Below are 18,464 nucleotides of genomic sequence, written 5' to 3'. Positions count from 1 at the left end.
TGATTCAATGCTCTTTGTTTTACGCCACTTTTACGATATCGGTTTTTAACAGTTGGCCAACCTGTACATGCCGTATGCTTTATCTGTGCCAAACTGCGTTTTGTAACTGCTTAGTGGCGATTAAACACGACGGCTTAATTAACTAGAATCCGAGCTTCTACGCTGACATGACATAAAAAATATAGTTGTCAACCATCTGTCAAGTTGCTAGAAAAGTGAATGTTTTTTCACGATTTCGCGTCTTTTTGTTTCGTTAAGCATTCAATATGTTCGAAGACAGTGCTTAAAACATCTACTCTGACATGTAGCCTGTCCTGTAAATTATAATATACGCACATACCTTCTATTGTGTCGGCATTGTAGGTTATAAAGTGTACCTATTTCGTTGTTTAGTATCGTCATCATTTCATTGGTTCAGCCGGACCTATATTTAGATTGTTATAACTCTGTAACGAAGCCTATGTTTCGAGTGTTAATTAGAATTTACGTTGATTAACGTGTCGAAGTGACTCGCCGGTGAAAATGGGTCTAATAATTTCCAGATTTCGAGTAAGTACCTTGGACTAGTATTAATCATTTTTTTCTATTTTGTAACGTTGCCAGAACTATTTCGATGGTTGAACATATGTCTAATAATCCCCTGGCAGTAGTTCAAACACTCGACCATGACCTATGATTTATTATTATTCAATTGATTTAGTTTTTAGGTATAATTTATGACATTCACCATGTGGGTTGATACTGCTATCCCTCCCACATTTCACTCTCACTTTCATTATAAATGACACTTGATTTTAAATTAGATATGTAATAGGTCTATATAAGCTAGTCTTAAACTGATTTGAACATAAGAAAGTTCCGTATTATTCATTATCAATATCATATAAATTTTTATACAAAATTTGTCATGATGACTTTGAAAATTCTGTAATAAGTTAGCATAGGTCATTATTGTCTCGCTTTTAAATCGAACATGCTACAGACATGTCAACTGCTATAATTATGCTAAATGTTGCGGGCTAATTTACATTTCTTTCAATTCATGACGTAATTATTTTTTACTTATTGTGACAATTTTATGTAAACAATATAAGACAACACAAATATAATTAGTGTATTTAAACATACTTGGTTGATTATAAATTATTTTAGGAAAATATTTGAAAATAGAGATTATGTAAAATATAAAAATAATTTTACATAACACATTGTTCTTGACTCAGGAACAAATAAAAAAAAAAACATTTATTTCAGACCTTGAGCCCATATTAAAATACTACAAATAAAACAAACAAATTAAATTAAAATGAAATGTAAAATTGAATTAAATTTGATGTCAAATTAAATTAAATTAAATTTGATGTCAAATTAAATTAAATCAAATTTGATGTAAAATTAAATTAGAAGAAAAAAAAATGAAAAAAAAAATCTGTGTTCATCACACAAATAAATGCCCTGACCGGGATTTAAACTTCGGACCGCGGCTTAGCAGGTTCATTACCTGCTAGGCCAGAGAGTGGCCAGACCATTCATAAGCATCAACATAATGACAAGGATGTGCAGTCTATGTCCGGGTGACACATTCTCACACCAATGATATGCTAGCCCTGCATTTAATATTATTCTCAACAGTATTGACTTGTCACATGAAACAATGGATTCTATTTATACAAATGCTTCAGTAACGATCTTGATTTATTCCGATGCCCTTCAAAACAATACAGCATTTTGTTTACATTAATTCACAATAGTAGAAATGTATGGATAAATATAGTTGAATTGATTTGCAAAATGGTAAACAATCACCTTTTTCGAACAATATTACACAATTTTAACTTCATCAAATGATTGATTTGAGTTTGTAGTTAAATTGCTTATTAGATGAGTTCTATTGATTATTATGGATGAAAAATATAAGAATAATAAGTATGAGTAGCCCCATGCTATTGTAAAGTGCTTCAGTATTTTATGTATATATTTATATAATTTAGTAGATGTATTTTTTTGGTTTTACTGTTGGAATCATACCATCACTCACAATCTCTACTTAGCCTCAAGCTGATGGTGATAAAAAATGCCTTAAAGTATTAAGTCCGCATTTTTCTACTGTGCAATAAATATTAAATAAAAGGTACTGTTAGCAATAACATTAACATATCACCTTATGGGCTTAACTTGCATGCATGCTTGGGGCATGTTGCCAGGCAGAGTGATGGCAGGTGGACCAAAATGTTGACCGAATGGTGGCCGCTATCGGATGTAAGAAGCGCCTGGCATCCGTTGGCTCGTTAGGTGGACGACATTCGAATAACTGCACTTCTGGATAAGATTAGCCCAGGACTGGGATAGGGTTGCAAAAAAACGGTTTTTTTTTCTGGCTTGAAAAAAAAACATGAAAAAAAACCGTGAAAAAAAAAAGAGTTTTTTTTCTGGAGTATGTTTTTTTTCTAAAGTACGAAATCTCAAAATTTGCAAAGTAGTTAATACTTCTATACGGGTTTTTAGACTTAATGTTAACTATTAAACGAATTTAATCAAATAACTTTAATAATGCTAATTGAATTAAAATGTACGTTATTGTTATTGAAACACGTTACAACTCACGAAAAACCGTTATTGTCGTATTATTTGTTCATCTGAAAAAAAACCATATTTAGAAAAAAAATCATGGTTCTCGGTTTTTTTTCATGTTTTTTTTCACAATTCTGAAAAAAAAACATTTGGTTTTTTTTCTATTTACAACCCTAGACTGGGATAAGTGGCGTACACGAAGGGAGCCTATGCTCAGCAGTGGGCGATTAATGAAATGATGATGATGATGATGGGCTTAACTTGTATAGTTCCCAATGTCACCTTTGCCTGTCAATCAAACATGTAGTTTAGATCTTAACAAAGTATCATATTACCTACTCTGAAACAATATAGGAGTATTTTATTACATAGTGTGATAAAATTTACTTCCTCATTACCACATTAATCAATAGGATAAAGAAACGATTGAAGTACCAATGTACTCCTTGATTTCCTCTCGTCTATTGAGGAGAAATAGATTAAACATAACATTTAGATTTTTTGACATCACAAAAGTTTGATATACATTTAACTCTTGTCATAATGGTAAAAAATCCAAGCGCAGGTAATTGAAAATTGTAGTATTTATTGTGTAAATAAATTTTTCATCACACTCGCTCGTAAACGGTGTTATTACGTACCTGCATACTGATACGTAATGAGCTATTTTACCGCGCCCTTAGCGGTAAAGTGCATACCAGGATGGGGCCTTCCAATTACGATCATCCTCCTCCTTGCGTTATCCCGGCATTTGCCACGGCTCATGGGAGCCTGGGGTCCGCTTTGACAACTAATCCCAAGATTTGGCGTAGGCACTAGTTTTTACGAAAGCGACTGCCATTTGACCTTCCAACCCGAAGGGTAACTAGGCCTTATTGTAATTAGTCTTCCTCACGATGTTTTCCTTCACCGAAAAGCGACTGGCAAATGTCAAATGACATTTCGCGCATAAGTTCAGAAAAACTCATTGGTACGAGCCGGGTTCGAACCCGCGACCTCCAGATCGAAAGTCGCACGCTCTTACCACTAGGCCACCATCGCTTAAAAAATTACAAGAATGCGGAAAAAAAAATTCAAAGAACCTCTCGTTCGTAATTCTTCACTTTCCGCCCTTAATACACAATGTACTATTCCATAATGCCAATATCCACGGAAGAAAATCAGGACTATGTATGTATGAATATGAAGAATCATTCATCCCCTTTCCCTAATATGATTTAATGTTTACAACTGTGTGGTGATGGGTTAAGAATTTCACCACCCCCTTTCTTCCCGTGGGTGTCGTAGAAGGCGACTATGGGATATGGGTTAAATTGTGGCGTAGGCGAGAGGCTGGCAACCTGTCACTGCAATGTCACAGTTTCGTTTTCTTTCAACCCCTTATTTGCCAAGAGTGGCAGTGAAACTTTAGTAGTTTCATGTATTCTGCCTACCCCTATATGGGATACAGGCGTGATTGTATGTATGTATGTATGTTTACAAACAAAATTTGAAATAAAAGCTTCACTACTTTTCATAGAAAGAGGATATTTCAATATTTACCAAGGATACGTCGCACTTAGGGGTATTTCACTAAAAAAGCTGGCTAAAAATAAAATAGCATATTTGGATTGACACAATGGAACTACTTATAAAAATTTATATAAATAATTTTGGCCAGCGTCGCACAAAACCAACAATTTAATTATACTTTTTAATACATCTCAGTAAAGTTCAAAATCCGACTAGTTAGTTACCATTAAGTCATGCTCCAAATAATTCAGACTTACTTTCAAATTCAACAAAAAATATCATTCAAATTGCCATCTTCGCATCTCTTATTTTTATAACTTTAAAGTTAACTTTTGAATGACACCTGATTTTGTCTATCAACTTCTTTAAGTACTGTATAAAGTGTATAACTAAAAAATTTAACGTACGTTTTAGTTCTTACGTTCATGATTTTTAAGTCTAAATTTTCACTAACATCTGTTTTATAGACTAGACTATAAGTGTCTTCGTAAAAACTGTCATTTGTCATTTGTAATGATTATGAACTGGTTTGCATGTTTGAAAAGATTGTGGGCGATTCTGTCTTTCTTTGGAAATTAGATTGGACCATGCGAATGTAAATGTTTGTATTTTGAGATAGAATGCAATTTTGTATAGCTTACTTTGTGTGCCATTTAGTGCCATAGCTGGGCAACTGTCTCTTTTTCTCTGCCACTCATCACGACCACAATCATCAGCGGTGAAGAAATTTAATTTTGAAAAAACTCCTGACAACATTTGGACCGATTTTCATCAAACATGTCTCAGAACACTCCCGACAGCTTAAACACAGCCTTCAGTTTGGGTTAAATTATGGCGTAGGCGAGAGGCTGGCAGCCTGGCAACCTTTCACTGCAATGTCACAATTTCGTTTTCATTCAACCCCTTATTTGCCAAGAGTGGCACTGAAACTTAAGTAGTTTCATGTGCTCTGCCTACCCCTTTATACAGGCGTGATTGTGTGTGTGTATTTCAGCTTTCAAAAAAAAAAAAAACTACGATGCCACATACAAACAGACATACACCTCAAACTTATAAGACCCCGTCGTTTTTGCGTCGGGGGTTAAAAATGCATCTTCAGTCGAAAGTTCAGTTTTCAGTTTTGTTTATTAATTTTATAAATATTTCTCGTACAGGTCAATTTTACAATCGATGTTACAAGCGGCACCTATTCGCATTTAAGTAATAGTAAAAAAATGCGTTAATATGTACTTTTCAATTCCTGCGGTTAAAAGGTTAAAGTGGTTTGATTTAGAACCCATTAGTTGTGTTAAACTATATTAAATTTAATAACCTAACTTCTTCTTTTTTATGAAACATGGCTAAGAACACTCCCGACTAACTCAGCTTTCAAACAAAAAAAAAATCTAAATCGAAATCGGTTCATCCGTTCGGGAGCTACGATGCCACAGACAGACACAAACACAGACAGACAGACACGTCAAACTTATAACACCCCGTCGTTTTTGCGTCGGGGGTTAATAAATATGAATACGCCAATTTGCTAACCCATGATTTCTCGTTTGTAGCGCAAAAAAACGACAACAGAAATTCTAGAAAAACTCGAAACCAACATAAAACGAATCGAGCAAGATGGTCAGAGCAAGGAGCAGAAACACAAACGGGTCATCGGCTACGTGATGGCGTACTCTGTGGGCCTCTACGTGTTGTTCGCGATCTTGTATTACTTCATGTATGTGGGGAAGAGCCAGCACTGGTTGAGTTCGGTGTTGCATGCTTCGCCGCTACTGGTGTTGCCAGTTGTGTAAGTATATGTTTTTTTTAACCTTTTAAAAAGTTATTTTAACCTTTTTTTAATGTTCTGTAGGTGTTACTTATGTGATTGGTGAAATACTCGAGAATTGTTCACGATATTAAATAGAATTATAGAAAGAAGAATAACATTCTATAAATGTATTTGTTAGCAAACACATCGAAGAAAAAAGTTACTAAACGGAAAACCATAGAATGGCGAAAGTGTCACGAGATGATCTGTATCTGAAGTCTGAAGTCCCTTGCGACTTTCATTCGTGACGAGACCTATTTAGTATCTACTATTTGTGCATGTACTATGATCTAAATATTTTACCATTTTACGTACGTGTGACAGAGTCAATACTGGCAAAAGCTGATATTTCTTTACGGATATAATGGTTTTAACCTTTTTTTAAAGTTCCTATTAGGATTCCATGAGCCGTGACAAATGCCTGGATAACGCAAGGAAGATGATGATTAGGAAAATTAACGATAAACAAACTATAATATGTTTCAGTGTGATCTTCCTACGCACCGCGATATCGTGGTACTACAACTGGACCATCAGCAAGAACAGGATAAAGCTGAACAAAATGAAAGAAGAGAAGAAGAAGATACTCGAAGAGGTTATGAACACTGAAACGTACAAGGTAAGTTCAGGCTAAAAGTCAGTGTCAATGGTTTTTTTTAATTATTTTTTCTATTAAATTAATAAACCCATATCCCACAGTCGACTTCTACGACACCCACGGGAAGAAAGGGGTGGTGAAATTCTTAACCCGTCACCACACGGCACAATTTCGATTTCTATCAACCCCTTTTTGCCAAGAGTGGCACTGAAACTTTAGTTGTTCATGTGCTCTGCCTACCCCTTTATAAATAAATAAATAAATATTATAGGACATTCTTACACAGATTGACTGAGGCCCACGGTAAGCTCAAGAAGGCTTGTGTTGTGGGTACTCAGGCAACGATATATACACCGTGTTTCACTTAACACTAAAAACATGAAAACAGTTTGTTCAGAATCGAGAGTAGAATCGATTGAGCTATATCTTGATGGGGGTAATATTTTTATTTAAATTTGTATTATTAGTTATTTTTTAAGTGCCTATTCTATTGTACTCGTAAGACAACATTGTGTATATCGAATTGCTAGAGGTTGTTTACCTTTTTCATTATTTAGGGGTATTAATACTGGCTGGTTACTTGAACGATTATTTTTTCCGCTACGAGTTTGACGTTGTTTGTCAGTTTAAACTTAATGTTTATCATAAGTCATAACAAATTGAACTCGTACCTAATTACAACCTTGTCATTTTGAATATTGGGTTTAAATTTGCTTACCTGTCCAATTTGAAGTTTACTGTGACAAAGCTTTAAAGTGTTTTACAATGACATCTTAGCTGTCTATTGGTAAACCTTATGTCGTTGCAGTAACGTACACAAATAAATAGTTTTATGGTTTATGGTGGAAGTTAGCAATTATTTTATTGAGTGTAGAGCTAAAAGTCAAGTAGAGCTGTACAGAAAATTAAAAATTCAATTTAAAAAAAAGTAACCATCAGATTAAAAGATGAATACTCTAGATGAGTTTAAAAAAATAAAAATCAGTTGGGGTGTCTGAGGTTTTGAGTGTTACCGGAAACACGGTGTATAATATATAAATACTTATATACATAGAAAACATCCATGACTCAGGAACAAATATCAGTGCTCATCACACAAATAAATGCCCTTACCGGGATTCGACCCGGGACCGCGGCGTAGCAGGCAGGGTCACTACCGACTGCGCCAGACCGGTCGTCTTTATGGGATGCATTGTGCATGTGCATGTGTGATTATATATATATGTATGTATGTAAATTAATAAAATCAATAAGAACTTAACACTTTATTAGTGTGTATTGGTAGGATCTACAGAAAAAGCCTATGTTGCCGACATTATTTTCTCATCAAAAATAAAAATATTCCGTGAAATAATAGGTTAAACGCATTCCAGGTAGCGAAAGAGATCCTGGACAAGTACGGGAGCCCTGAAGACCAATCCAAAGCTCTGAAGCCGTTCACGCCCTCAGTCAACGTGCCTGGTAACAGCGGTAACCCTAGCACCCCCCAAGGTAGACAATTTAATATAGCGCCCTCCACCCTTGCTAACTGCTTGCACCCTAGTACACGGCGAATGAAATCATCATCATCCTCCTTGCGTTATCCCGGCATTCGCCACGGTTAATGGGAGCCTGGGGTCCGCTTGGACAACTAATCCTAAAATTTGGCGTAGGCACTAGTTTCTACGAAAGCGACTGCCATCTGACCTTCCAATCCGAAGGGTAAACTAGTCTTATTGGAATTAGTCCGGTTTCCTCACGATGTTTTACTTCACCGAAAAGCGACTGGCAAATATCAAATGAAATTTCGCACATAAATTCCGAAAAACTCATTGGTGCGAGCCGGGGTTACAACCCGCGACCTCCGGAACGACAGTCGCACGTACTACCGCTAGGCTACCAGCGCTTCTACACGGCGAATGAAAATTAAGTATAATACTATTTGTTTAGTTTACAATTGAAGAAGTTGAATATATCGAGGATATCCACGATAGTCGTTTTTACCATTTGTCACATCTTAAGGAGCTCACATATGACTAGACGATAGATGGATATTATAGTAGAGATGAACTAATGTTATTTAAAGTGACTCACAGGTCGAACGCGATTAATTAATTAAGATTATTTTACCTTTTCCCAACGTTTCGGCCAGGTTGACTGGTGGTGGTGGTTGTACAAAACGCGAGAACTTAAAGTGTTATAGGAACTGAAGATTCCTAAACGATATTGGTCTGTCAGTTAATCTCAAGGTAACAGTGCCGAATAAATGGCGATATCTATCGCCGGCGTACTGGTTATAGTGGTTATCTGTGAGCCCCTTAAGCAAAGGTGACGAGTAATGTTTTTTTTTTTTATTATTAATGGGCTTACTCTTGGCCACAGACTAGCTAAAGGCAAAGACGTGGCCTACGATGGAGTGAGCTCGCCCAGAAGATGCCCGTTCACTCTTGATTTGAAGGTTGCCGGGTTATATGAGCTCGGAAATATAGTCGCCGGCAAGGAATTCCACTCCTTGGCAGTGCGCATAAGAAAAGAAGAAGCAAAGCGCTTCGTGCGGATTCGTGGAATATCAAAATACATAAGTCCACATGACAAACGATTATAAGTTAATTCAGGTTTATAAAGCGTTTATAAATTACGCCATAAGACAAACCGTGAATCCACCCTCTGTCAAACAGTAGATAGTTTCCTAAGCGCCCTGTGTTAAATCCCATTGTGCTTGCTGCGTTCCTAAAGTGTGTAAAGTGTGCAAAACGATGAAGAATACTAATTTTGTTCATAGCGACACCCGGTCAGCTGAGACAGCGACAGCTCGCGTTGACATCGACCCCCATCAACCAGAATAGAGAGCTGATGCCCATGAATAATATAGGGTCGACTTTCAAGGGTCCTAGGTTGAGGGTAAGTTACTAACTTGTACGATTTGAATCTATATTGAGAAATGTTTTATTGGCTCTGGTTAGCGCTCGTGTCGTCGTGTCCTAAAAAAAATAATATATTTGAAAGCTTATCGCAAGAAAATTTTTTTTGTTCTCTCTTCCTAGCCAGGAGTGCAGACAATTAAACATATGGCATTATTTCTCTTTAATAACTTGTAATATTAGCAATAGTGTATTTAATATTTATTTTGAAACCGACGTCATTTATACCATATTTTGAACTGTACGGTGTACTATGCCATTCTGTATAAAAATCTGGCCCAGTCTTGTGCCAATCTCACCAGTATCTGACTAATCTTTGGCAGATGGACAAGCAAGCAAACGGTGTGGCCTCTGTCCGTTTTGCCGACGAGGACAACAAACCAGTAACCAATTTATCATGATTGTCATTGTGTTTTTTTTCTCAAATGTACATTCCATTGCCTTGAGGAACGATCGAGTGTCTTGATGTTTTGATTTTGATCCCCTTTTGTATATTAGATTAGATGTTAATATAGGGTTGCGAAAAAGCTCTTGAACGTCTAGTGGTTTGGGATGCACAGGATAATCTTATAGAGTTGAAGGTGAATGAACTGTCGATTTTTTTATTCAATGCACACTTCATAACGAGTTGTACAGAACGTTCATAAATTAATTAGTATTGATTTTACTCAATGTGCCACACCACAGAACTAAATCAAGATAGAAGGAAAAAGTGTATATACTTCGCGTGCGGAAAAGTTAAATAGCGAGCAACATTGTTCGCCGCGCACGACAGTCTGCTCCCGACCGCTGCCCGCGAGTGACATACAGTGAAAAATACAAAATGGGTCGGTGTTCGATAATTAACTGTTCAAACACCACCAATAAAAGCAAGGGTGTTAAGCAAAGTGTTTCCTATCATCGGTAAGTACCATTTGACCTAAAATATTTTTTATTAAATAAAAAACACGATTTTCCTATTTTTATCATCAAAACATTAGCTGACGTACGGCCGTCAAACTAGTTTTCCATTGCGGCTTTAATTTGACGAGTCCGACTTGGCGCGCGTTTAAAACAAGCGATATAAAAATAGGCTATTCAAACTGTCGAGACAAAGTGAAGGTAGATTTGTTATTTTGTTCGTCGAACTCACGTCGAACTTAAGAATAGTGGTGCACCACGGAACTATATCGTCATGTACGCTCCGATTTCCTTATTCGATTTAAATCGATTTTGCGAAGCAGTGGAACTTATAATTATGTTTTTATATTGTTATGAAACCATACATATAAAGTACGAGTGAAAAGTAAATTTAACTTAAAAATAGGTTACAGTTACGGTATTAACGTTGAATTATTGAAAAACAAATACAAACATAATACGTTTTATATTTATTATGAATAAAAATAACTCTAAAAATGTGTTAAGGGTTAACTATATTTTTATATTACTAAAAGTTTTAACAAATAACATGATGATAATGCTTTGAGTCCAATTTCAGTGTAACACCGAACTATTAAAAAATAAAAACGAATATTTTTATATTTTTAGTATATAATGTCGATTGGCCAGTAAAGCAAATATATTTTATTAAAAATATTACGAAACTTAACTAATATTAATACCTACTTACTAAAATCTTTGTTCCTGGCCTTAGGCAAATTATACCTACTAGTGAATTGTTTGTCATCACACAAATACAGGTACCTATATACTTACTTCATTTTACAACGAAGATGAACATCCGATGTTTTTAACTTCGGCGGGCAGCTCGCACGCAATCCCCACAATCGATAGTTTTAAATCGTTTCCACGCGGATTACGCGGCGACAACGTTCCCATCACTAAAGTACACTCGTGACGTCATAGGCTCGATGCAAAATGTTACACGTTCGGTTTCGCTGTCAATCGCCGAGCATTTTCCTTCTATCTTGATTTAGTTCTGTGTGCCACACTATAAAGTTAGCACACGGAACGTTTGATTGTGTGTTGTGTGTACGTAGAAAACAGACAAAAAACTAAATTCCTTACAAGCGCGGATCCAGCTTCGTGCCCAGGGGGAGGGGGGTCACGTGGTCTATTTGTATGGCCAACCTAGGCTCCAGGGGGGGCAACCCTGAATCCACGCATGATTCCTGATTCATCTTGCTCCCGGGAAATTCCATCAAAACGAGTATACTGAAGTACTCGAGATTAATATTTAAAAAAACTGATTTCAGTCTGATCAACTGCCTCGTCCGCTGTTGGACAAGAACCGCTCTGCCCTGGACAAAGTGGTGGACTACTTGTTAAAGGACGGGCCCAACCACCGCATGGCTCTCATTTGCAACGAGTGCTCTTCTCATAATGGTGAGCACTTTATTAAAGAAATGTAGAAAAGGAGACAAAAAGAACTTAAATATGTGGTCTTGTGTGATCAAGTACATGATATTAATAAATACATGACAATAATGGTACCATTGCATTATATCTATCTGTGTTTAGCATGTTTCCTTCTCAGACTACTTGTCCATCAGTGAATGAGATATGTACCGAAATATTTCACATTATTTTTTTACTGTAGTCGACTGTGTAAATTAACATTTTCTAGCGTTTGAACCGAATCTTATCTGTTGCCTGACGGTGTAGGGCGAACTAATTTCGCGATCAAATTCGGATAAATTGTTAACTTACCGATGTTTACTTTACTACTTTCATTGTTTCTCAAAAATACGTCAGGGCGTTAACTAATAAATGTTTCGCAGGAATGGCAATGGTAGAGGAGTTCGACTACGTCTCATACGTGTGTGCGTACTGCGGGCGCCTCAACCCAGCCCGCAAGCAGCGTCCGGCCGCCCCGTTACTGTCTTCACCGCGAGCGCTGCCAGACATACCACGCCGAATGGGTCAGTTTAACCTTTTTTTAAATTTGAAAACTGACCAGATTTTGTTCGAAGTGGATGTTTGTTTTAGGATTTTTTACCATCCCCTTGACATCTTTTCCTGCGCCCATTTAGCTCCACTGTTTGGGGACTGCAACTGCCTTTAAAACAGTTATAAATTATAATTTATGATTGCGTGACATATTTGAAAAACTAACAAGCAACATTTTTACTTTAGAACCTTGGCACACAACTTGACCTTAAGTATTTGCAAGTAAATATTCGTTTTGAATGTTTAAATTCAGACAAAAACGAGTAGAAATCAAAAAGTCAACGTAGTAGTGTCGTCCCACCCGTTTTCTTGCATTTATTTGAGAAGGAAGTAAGTCTTTAACCTTTTGACCAAATGTTAAATTACGGCTTAGAAGACAAACTTCGCCCCGTTCAAGCACTTTTAGGGTAAAACTAACTATTTATATTCTATTATAAAAATAAATACATACATTGCATAAATCACACTGCATGTATCCATAAACATGTCCCTCTTACATCACAGGCGCTGACGACTCTTCCATATCAAGTTCCAGTGATAGCGACGATGACAAGAAAGTCAAGATATCTGAAATTGGAAGTAAGTCACACACAGGACACACTGGTATTTAGTGTAGGATAAGAAAGATCGTGTCTTTTTTGAGGTATAAATATATCTAATAATCTAAGGTTTTTGAATATTCAACAACTTGAATATGACTTGCGATCTAGGCAAAATAAAAAGCATTATCACTTTGTCATAATTGTTAAAATTTTCATCCCAGAATACAGTTCTGATTTTATTTCTAATATAATATGATATAAATACATACTAAATTATAAATTAAGTATTGTTCTTGTGATAAGTATAAAAATGTCTCACAATTCTATTGTATTTTCTATGGGAACACCGTTAGTTGAACTATAAATCACTGATTTTGTAATCTTTTTTTAATATTTCAGGTTCAGAAGCTGAATCGGATCGGCCCCCCTCCTCGTTGGAAGGGACTCCGAAATCCGCCGCCGAAAAGAAAAAAGACTGAAGGAACGTAACCTGTTCCTTATAATCTTTTCTACATATAAAGAGCGCGAAAATTTACGAAAAATATTGAACGGAAAATATGTTTTCCTACTAGAGAATTTCAATTGATAAAGACACTGACAGTTTATAAACTAGTCCGACAGGTGGTGTTTTGAACCTTTTAACCATTTCTTAAAATTAGATTTTAATAGGTAGTATAAATGTTCTTAAAGTTAAAATATGTTTGCAAATGACACGGCAGGCCTTTATCCTGTGGAAACAAACAAAAACGGTTCAAATGTGAGCACTAATCGGTTAAAATTCAAAGATAAAAGGTAAAAAAGGTAAATACTGTTTGTTTTGTGTGCGAGCATTAGGTACTTGTGAAATTGTGAGACATTTTATTTGAAAGAGATACTATCAATTTGGTTCAATGTGAGGAAAGTTTATATGAAAACAGTGTTCAAGACAATGGAAACTTTCGCAGGATTTAATTAAAGTAAATAAAATTATCTTATGAAGTACGTTACCTCACATGATTGCATGTTTTTTTAACATTTATATTGGGCTCTCTCGTAGAGAATTATTATAAAATTCATATTAAATCGCAAAATAAAGTGCCTAAATGACATCCGCGCCAAATGTGGCCTCGACAGCTGTCAAAATTATTTTATACATCGTAATTTTATGCTTCCAGCCAGTGATTTAAAATTTACATGTAATTGTTTTATGTTTTTCTTCTATTTTGGTTTATGAACAGAAGTGGGTAAACGTTTAAAATGCTACTTTTATAAAGACCCAGAGCAGTCGGTCTTTTTCATGAATTATTTCTTTGTAAAATTGGAATGAAAATTATGTTTTTATTATTATTTAGTTTTGACATGAGGCTCTCGACAAATATTCGTGCCTTGATGAAATTGTTCGTTTAGTAGTCAATTACATGCAATAATTACATAACTACAAGTAAAAATTTGCTAGTATTAAGTTTTTGGAGTTCCATTTCGACATTTAGTTCTGAATAAATTTGTTGCCAACTTTTCAAATTATTTAGTTTTTGGTTTATCGCTATTTTAGGTAAAAAACTTAATGGAAAAGTTTCTACAAAATATGGTTAACATTAAGTATGGATTACATTTTCTGTTAAGTTTTTCCTATAGTTTAATATTTAACTCTATACGAACGAATATTTATTCTTATTTAATTTTCGTCATTTATTAAGTTATTTTGAATCTTCATAGTCTCTAGTTTAAGCTGGTTTAAATAATTTATTTTAAACATAATTTAATTTTAAATAGAGTTTATTTGGGCCCGCTACTTAAATGAGTTTGGGGTTATAATTGGCTTCAGAATAGCGTCTTTTTTATCAACATTACAGTGATTCCTTTATACTAAAAGTGGAGCAACCATTAAAAATTCTAAATTAGTCTTTAAAAAACGATATATTTTGATGGTCCTAATGTCGTAATTCTTTATTATTTTGAATGTAAATCTTTCGTTAACTTCTCTATATTGCGAGGAGTATTGTTTTATTACCACACTTTGTGGAATTTAATAGCAATGGCAGCATTAAAATTTAAAACTAGCTATAACCCCAAACAATTTAACATATGTACTAACATTTCCCGTAACTACCTGCATTTTATCTCGGTCGACTAACATAACATTAGAAATTTAGTAATATTATTTTATTTTTAAAGCTATGTTTGTCTATTTAAAAACAAAATGAAATGACATCCATAGGTAATATGGTTTTCTCTCTCTTCGTTGCGATGTTCGACATTATATGATTTTATTACCTGATTTTCTTGAGCTAGCATATCTTATATCTTTAGGTAGCATGAAATTGACCATTCAGCCACATTTTAGCATTCGAAAATGTAGCTTTCAAAATAAAATAAAAATTACTTTTAAAATATACTCAAACGCTTTTTCTAGTCACATTTACTTGGTGATCCGAAAATTGCATTTAATAACCAAATGCATTGCCCACGTTATCACAAATGTCATTAATTATTTATTAACATTAATTAAACATCTGTTTCGGATCACCAGCCATTTAAAGACAACACCTATATTTTTTTAACAAAAGGTTAAAACATTTGAACCTTTTTTTAAAATTGTCCGAATCATGAGCAAAATATATTTTTAATTGTATTCCCAGACATTCCCTGTTTTTTGTAGTTTAGTGTTTGTACAAGCCCGACACAGCCAAAATGTTTTGTAGAATAAACCATTTCCATATGAACAATTTACGTACAGGTAAACCTACGCAACGATTGATGAGTGAACGTATAATATATTCATCCATTCGTTCATGCATGACAGGCGAATCTTTTTAATTTATTCAAGATCATTTCATTCGCGTCAAGAACACCAACTATTTTTTTACCACATGGTGGCACACCAAATTCCAGCTATTATAGTCTGTCAAGCCGTTTCCGAAATAGAAAAAAGCGGCAAATAAAAAAAGCGCGAATGCCTTTTTTTTCTAGGACCATAAATTTTTTGTAGCCTAGCCAGTTTTCGTGGTTTACCTGTACTAGTAATAAATACATGGTTGAAACTGTGGTAGTGGTATCCTAGTGTTCAATAATGAGGTTTTACTAAGGAATGAATCTTCATTGTGTGTAAATAATGGAGTCAAGTGAATAGTGTTGTTGAATTTGTTATTTATGCTTGTATTCATTAGGTATTTTATATTGAACTAATATACAAGTACCCAGTTTATTTGTGTTTTATTTATTTTATTGTAATATTAATTGTCTATTTAAGTAAACTTAGATTAGAGAGAGAGCCCGCAAAAAAGGACAATTTTGCGTCATTTTCTACTGATATTGACGACCATAAAATAATAGATAGAACTAAAAAATCTTCTAGTATTAGTAATTTTTCGCTAAGTAATAAAATATTACACTACTTAAATATACTGCCAGTACAAAAAGGCGGCAAAATAGATCAGTCAATGAATGCTCAAAAGGGTGGTCTAGGTGGAATGGCCGAAAGCAGAAAGTTTCACTACGGGATGTTGTTAGGGGTAGTCAGGAGACATACATACTAAAAGTCCTCGGACTTTGGACGTGAGCTCGAAGAGGGGGGGATGAAAAAAGGTCCCATTTTTTGGTTTTTTGCTCATATATACTGGGTGTGTAATGATTGGTATAACTTTTTTTGGTATAATAACATTTGATATAACAACATTTCGTATATATTTAAAGGATATAATCACTCATTTGACATAATTAACATTTGGTATAACCACAAAATATCTACTTTTATTTTGTATAATCATTATATCGTATAACACTTATTTATAATAACCGTTATATGGTATAACTATCTATTGATATACGAATAGTATAATATAACTAGCAAACAGTATAAAACATTTCATGAATGAATTTTATTCTTTTTTGAAGGGATCACAGTTCTAATCTAACCTAACCTACTTTACTGATAGCAGTAGGTACATATGTTTAAGGGTTACAGTTCTAACCTAACCTAACCTATTTTTCTGGTAGCAGCGCGTTGTGTGTAGGGGGTCACAGTTCTAACGTAATCTACTTACCAGAGTAAATGATGGATCTAATTTATTGTACAATTGTTTTTTTATTTTAACTGTGCTTTAGAAAGAATTTGTGTTATACAATTTATTTATTATAGGAAATAAGCATTATACACAAAGTATGTTATAATAAACTAGCTTTTACCCGCGGCTTCGCCCGCGTAATAAAAGTATTCGTTTACAAAAAATAAGATTTTCATTTGGATCCGTAGGTTTCTTTGTAGGTACCTACATCTGTCCGCGATTACTTCGATTAAGGTAAAGCGGGGCAATTCTCGACTGGGGGGCCATTGTAACTGATCTATTTGCTGTACGGTCAGCCAAGAAAGTGGTTTACCACTTTTCGACTCTATTGATCGAAAAGTGGTAAACCACTTTTTTGGCTGACTGTAGTACTTACACATATTACTATTGTTTTAAAAGAAATTCTTGCAATGATTGTAGAATTGTTACACAGCGACCACAGCGTAGGTAGTAGGTACGAATATGTTTGTATTTTACCTATATAAATATTTATACTGGGGAAACTTCATACAACCCACATAGCCAGTATCTCGACGCTATTGTCGGTAGGGTAAAAAGTACTTCCTTGCATTATCGCTTGCAATTTTTTCCATTTTGCTTATACTTATTGCAAACGTAAACATATAAAAGGCAAGCAAACAACGATCTTCTTACAGCACATTGAATGTAATAGTTATTACGGATGCAGGATACTCGCCGATGCCTACTTACTAATCCCTTCGCACTGAGCCACCTGCATTTTACACTGCCTAGATATCGATTGCCGACCGATTAGTCCGACCCCAATCCCTATTCTTATCCCCGTCCCTATCTCTATCCTTGTCCCCGTCCCCGTCCCATCCCTGTCCCCGTCCCTCCCCTATCCCTATCCCTATCCCTATCCCTATCCCTATCCCTATCCCTACCCTATCCCTATCCCTATCCCTACACTTTCCCTATCCCTATCCCTTCCCTATCCCTATCCCTATCCCTATCCCTATCCCTATCCCTAACCCTATCCCGTTCCTGTCCCTGTACCTGTCCCTGTCAAATTATCATGCTAGGAGGTGAACTTTGAAAAATCCTTTCTTAGTGGTCCTCTAAGGAACATCCGTGTCAATTTGAAATCTCTTGAACCAGAAGTAAATATAAAAACTAAACCTATACTTATGGCTATTTTGGATATTTTAACCCCATTGCACAACAACAGGGGAGAAAATTTCTTTTCCACCTCATTAGATTTTAAAATCGTTGTATTTATCGTGTTCAGCGAAACGAAATACATACATACATACATACATACAATCACGCCTGTATCCCATAAAGGGGTAGGCAGAGCACGTGAAACTACTAAAGCTTCAGTGCCACTCTTGGCAAATAAGGGGTTGAAAGAAAACGAAACTGTGACATTGCAGTGACAGGTTGCCAGCCTCTCGCCTACGCCACAATTTAACTCAAAACGAAATAAACCATAAAAACGATACCCATATTGTGTTTTTGACTTTACCCCCTTTGCATCCCTTTAGGGGTCAAATTTTCAAAAAACCTGAAACACGTATTCAGTCATATGTCTTAAGGAATCTTCCTGTGAAGTTTCAAATAAAATAGTCAAACTAATCTTGT

The 18,464-nt window shown here is 35.3% G+C and overlaps 1 protein-coding gene across 1 annotated transcript; it reads left to right on the top strand.

Moving 5' to 3' along the window:
- Positions 1-199: 199 nt before the first annotated feature.
- Positions 200-16,001, top strand: LOC125238773 (endoplasmic reticulum junction formation protein lunapark-B). The gene is made up of 9 exons (XM_048146209.1): positions 200-549; positions 5,631-5,866; positions 6,374-6,506; positions 7,859-7,976; positions 9,247-9,365; positions 11,584-11,713; positions 12,109-12,249; positions 12,782-12,856; positions 13,219-16,001. Exons 1-9 carry the CDS (start codon positions 523-525, stop codon positions 13,296-13,298), a joined length of 1,059 nt encoding a protein of 352 aa, XP_048002166.1. The 5' UTR covers positions 200-522; the 3' UTR covers positions 13,299-16,001.
- Positions 16,002-18,464: the final 2,463 nt, after the last annotated feature.

Source organism: Leguminivora glycinivorella, chromosome 24, assembly GCF_023078275.1.
Source record: "Leguminivora glycinivorella isolate SPB_JAAS2020 chromosome 24, LegGlyc_1.1, whole genome shotgun sequence".
Taxonomy (NCBI): domain Eukaryota; kingdom Metazoa; phylum Arthropoda; class Insecta; order Lepidoptera; family Tortricidae; genus Leguminivora; species Leguminivora glycinivorella.
This window is presented reverse-complemented; position numbering and strand designations above follow the sequence as displayed.

What these genes read in the sequence shown, in the direction of transcription:
- LOC125238773 (XM_048146209.1), top strand. Translation starts at nt 523, where the DNA reads ATGGGTCTAATAATTTCCAGATTTCGA. An exon ending in CTACTGGTGTTGCCAGTTGT is followed by an intron (nt 5,867 to 6,373) that starts GTAAGTATATGT and finishes AATATGTTTCAG; the next exon opens with TGTGATCTTCCTACGCACCG. An exon ending in TAACCCTAGCACCCCCCAAG is followed by an intron (nt 7,977 to 9,246) that starts GTAGACAATTTA and finishes TTTTGTTCATAG; the next exon opens with CGACACCCGGTCAGCTGAGA.